A 4,687-nucleotide genomic window follows, 5' to 3' on the forward strand; every position below is an offset into this window, starting at 1 on the left:
TGTTGTTAGGTGGGGTAATATCCATTAAGTATTTATTAATTATCACAATAAGAATACGTGACAGTTGTGGTAATAATACAATAACAATACAATAACACTCCAAAAAAATGAGAAATGCAACTTATTTTTAAGAAAATTTCAAGTAAAGTGAACCATCCAAATAGTTATTCAAGTTCGATTATAAAGGCGATTAATAAATTAACGAGAGGTTGTAATTATAAACGCTACCACCCGCGAATTTGAGTCCTTTCTTGGTCTCCAACGAAATCATCTAAATTCTTAGAGAAATCCGCTTATTTCAAAGCAAAACGACGATTTTTCGCTGATTTTCCCTGATTTCTGGCTTGAATTTGCAAAAAAAAGAGCTCAAAATCTACAAAATCACCAAGTTTTATCAAGATTCAACGGCTGAATTGCAAGAAAACAGCAGAAATCTGCACGAAATCATCAAAATTCTTAGAGAAATCCGCTTATTCCAAATTAAAAAGAAAAAGATGGTTTGCTGGACCTACATCAGAATGCATACATACATAGAAAAAAATGCTGAAAAAGTTTAAGATGACTGATTGCAGTTTTACAGCGGTAGCTAATAATAAGAGACTTAATGATTCAAGAAATTCTAACGCAGTGGGCGAAAAATATCCATATAGAGAAGCAGTAGGAAGTCTGATATATTTGGTGCTAGCAAAGTTAGTCAACGTTTGGAAAACTACACCAATAAAAATAGAATGCAGTAAAGATCTTCAAGTATCTGAAAGGCACTTGAAATTTAAGAATCAAGTTTAGAGCTGATGATCCACTTAAAGTTTATAGTGACTCAGACGTTGCTGGAGATACAAAAGATCGAAAGTCAACGACTAGTTTTGTTATTTTGCTCGAAAACGTTCCAGTTGCTTAGAGTTCAAAGAAGCAACAGTTAACAGCACTGTCAACCACAGAATCTGAATCTAGAGTTTCAGAAAAGGACTAAACACATTGAAATGAAGTCCCATTTGATTAGAAAAAAATTTGAAGACGGTATTATTGACGTTCAATATATCAATACATAGAAACAACAAAGCTTTCGCAGAAAGAAAAGTTTATACAAATTCGGATCAGATTTGGTTTAGGAAAGATTTAAAGTTGTCTTTGAGTGGGAGAGTTGGAATCAAACAAATATTCTTTAGGTCTAATCAATTTTTGTTATTTTAGAATACAAAGAAAGCCGTGATTACTGCACTTTGCATAATTGAATTTAAAATTGGCTTTTAAAATATGAATATTTGTATCAATTATAAATCAACAGTTGTTACGTTTTCTCATTAATAATGTAAATGTAGATAAAATCGACGCCGGCGACGTCGTAATGACTAATCCATAACTAATATTTGTGGAAAACGAATGGATGAATAACGTGCTATTTCACTTGCACTGGCCAAAGAACATTCTTCGAGTTGAGAATGCCATCCTTGATGACGTATTTCCAAAATACATTGTCTTTGTTAAAAAATTATCGCCTCGAGTTGCTCAGATTTTTATATTTGGAGTTGTTCCAAAAATTTGTCGTGAAAGTACTTTTGAAAATCTGTTCAATCTTCATAGTCGTTCTAGTGATTCTTCAAACTTTGCTCTTTTTTTACAAGTTTGAAACTTCGTACTTTTTGAAATATTTTCCGTCTTATGGAGTTTTTATTTTCGTAAGTATTAATGTTGGATTCTTTCGTAAAACTAATTTTTTGCAGATTTTAACAGCACTTTACGTCATTCCTGATGTCACCTCTTTTTATTTAGAACTAATTGACAATTTCAGCTTTTGGGAAATAAAAAGAGCTAGTATTGCGACACAAAAGCGCATTGAAAAAGAAACGTTGTACTTAGAAAGTTTTGTAATTTTTTGCACTTTTGGTACAATTGTCAGTGGTATAATCTTGGCTGTACCCCTCGAAGGAGACAGGGAGATTTACTTTCCTTTGGCACTTTTCGAGGATTACTTCCCAGGATGGAAAAACTTTTTGTCTTTATTGCATCGATTTGGTACAATTCCAGTAGCTTTCATGACACCTGTTGTCTTTTATGCAAATATTTACACAGCAACTCTTTTACGCTTCGGTCTCTACTTATATAACGATTTTTTAAGAAGCATCGATCAGAGCTATAAACACTTGAAATTAGAATTGATTAACTTCGACGAGTATCAAGAGGCTATTCGTAAAAAATTGAGAATTTGCATTCAACGCCACATCGATTTGTCTGGGTAAGAGCAATTTTCTCATGATTTTCTACCGTATAACAAAATCTACTATATTAAAATGTTAGAGTCGTCAAAAAAGGAGAGCAAAAATTTAGTATTTACATTATTCTATTCAGCAACGGCATGGTTATTCTGGGAATCAGCGCTTTGGTTTTTTGCTTTTATGTGAGTTGTTGTACCATTTTTATCATTTTTTATTTCCTTATAGTTTCAGGGATCATTCGAACAAAAATATCTTCGTCCTTCTGTTAGTATGTTAGTGTCTGGACTCATTTTTATTCATATTATCGTGACGGGACAAATGGTTGAAGATGTGGTAAAAAAATAGCCTGTTGTTTTGGTCTGCTACCGCTAATATTGTAGTCAAACGAGCTCTTGGACGTTTTGCAAAACACGAATTGGTACAATTGGAGTGGTGAAAACAAAAAGTTGTATTTAATATTTTTGATAAATATCCAGTAGACTTTCAAATTGAGGTTTTCTGAATCGACGTCTGTTAATTATGAGTTGGGTTTTTCGGTAAGCTATTGTCAAGAAAATTCTCTAATAACGTTGGATTTTAGATTATAAAGTCTATTTATTCAGTTATTTCTATTTTGTATCGAGTTAGAACTTAAATTAGGTATTATGTATTGAAAAGCTACTTCTTCGAACAATGAATTAAAATTGATTATAAAATGTTGATTTGTTTTTTTTTCTTACACTCATTAACTGTTAAGCCAAATTAAGTTTAGGATAAACAAAAAAAAATAAAAAAACTTAAACAATGCAGCAGATTTTCTAATAAGTAAATTTATTATTCATACAAGCCAAAAAGTTTAAACTTTTAATTAAGTAATCGATTTTCTTCCAATCTCGCAAATTTTTTAGAGTGTTTTGGCGTTTCAATTTGTTGTCATATACCTTTTACAAATATTATAGAAATGTCCAGAAACAATAAAAGATCTTTCTGTTTTATTTTACAGTCAGGGATTTTGATGTAAAGTTTGTTTTCCATGCCTTTCACCTGATGTACTTGCATATCTTTTAATTCCTTTTTGCAACATGCATCGGAAACCGCAATAATCAGTGCTACCTACAAATAGATAACTATAATAAAATGTTGCGTTTACATGGATGAATTACCTTTGAAAACAAATACTTTGCGTTTGGAGCTTTCTCAATAAAACGTTTAATTTGTTCAGAAGTAAATGTTGACGATTTTTTTGCTTTATATCCATCTAAGGTCCGTTTCAAATATTTGGTAATGTCAACATGTTCCTTGATGTTGAGAATACTTCTCAACATAGAATATGTCACCCATCAGGACAAAGGTTTCAATGTTTCGCCTAAAGTTTCAAAATAGACAAGAATAACGTTTTCAGAAAATGACGTTATGTTTTTAATTTTTTTCGAATAGGGTGACGTCACATCAAGCGCGAAGGTTTGAAGCACTTTCCTACTTGTAAAAGCTGGTTTAAAACTCAACCTTATGAATAATGTCTTTAAGGATCAAAATATATCCAAGCACCTTTTGCTAGCAAGTTAAAGTTAAAGCAAAGGTAGAAAATGTCAAAGACTCTGCGGAGAAAATGCGTAAGGAATTAAAAAATAAAATTCACAGTTTCCTTAGGCAGAACTACTAAAAATGGAGGTATCGTGTTACAATGTGGAAAGGATAAAGATCTAAGCATAGTTCAAGATATCGTTAACAAAAAGTTTGGAGAAACTCATAAAATCAAGAAACCACAAACTCATAGAAACCGTATCAGAATTTTTGGAGTTGAAGAAATAGAGCACAGCAACAGCGATTTGATTGACAAAATTCTAAAGCAAAATGATCTGATCCCAGAAAATTCTGAAATAGAATTATTGTTCAAGTCGAAAATAACAAACAAACGTTTTCTAATTAAGGTAAATAAATATGTCATAACAAACTAACTGTGGAAGAAAAAATCTATGTAGGCTGGAGCCGATGCCGCATCAAAGAAGATGTTGGAATACTCAGATGTTACAACTGCAACTCTTATGGACATAGAGCAAACGAGTGCAAGAGCAAATTGGCTTGCCCCAATTGTGCAGAAAAACATAAATTGTCGGAGTGTCAAATTAAAGTAAATAAATGTGTCAACTACTATAATGCCGCCAATTTGAAATTTAAACTAAAGCTGGACACTGATCACAGAGCCTTTGATGATCAGTGCTCTATACTAAAGCGCGTGACGGATTCTCAACGAATCAAATTTGCTAAATAGCAACTACAGTCAGTTCATGACCAAAATTGTCTTTTATCGGAATCATCTTCTTCTCAACCTCGAAACAACCACTATCAACCCTCAACCTGCTCCAGTGAAGAAAAAACTGATGACTCTATGAACATAATTTTTCTAAATATACAGTGTCTACGAAACAAAATTAACATTATTGAAGCAGCTAGAGTCAACACAAGTGTAAATGCATTTTGTTTTTGTTGCGTAC

At 32.3% G+C, this 4,687-nt stretch overlaps 1 protein-coding gene across 1 annotated transcript; it reads left to right on the plus strand.

Annotated features, from left to right (window-relative positions):
* Positions 1-1,384: 1,384 nt before the first annotated feature.
* On the plus strand, positions 1,385-2,659 carry LOC148169364 (uncharacterized). The gene is made up of 4 exons (XM_088044173.1): positions 1,385-1,550; positions 1,582-2,233; positions 2,296-2,395; positions 2,439-2,659. The coding sequence occupies exons 1-4, from the start codon at positions 1,385-1,387 to the stop codon at positions 2,556-2,558; spliced, it is 1,038 nt and encodes a 345-aa protein (XP_087900299.1). The 3' UTR covers positions 2,559-2,659.
* The last annotated feature ends 2,028 nt before the right edge of the window (positions 2,660-4,687 follow it).

Source organism: Gnatocerus cornutus, chromosome 8 (genome assembly GCF_029298725.1).
Source record: "Gnatocerus cornutus isolate USDA-ARS CGAHR chromosome 8, icGnaCorn1.1, whole genome shotgun sequence".
Lineage (NCBI taxonomy): Eukaryota > Metazoa > Arthropoda > Insecta > Coleoptera > Tenebrionidae > Gnatocerus > Gnatocerus cornutus.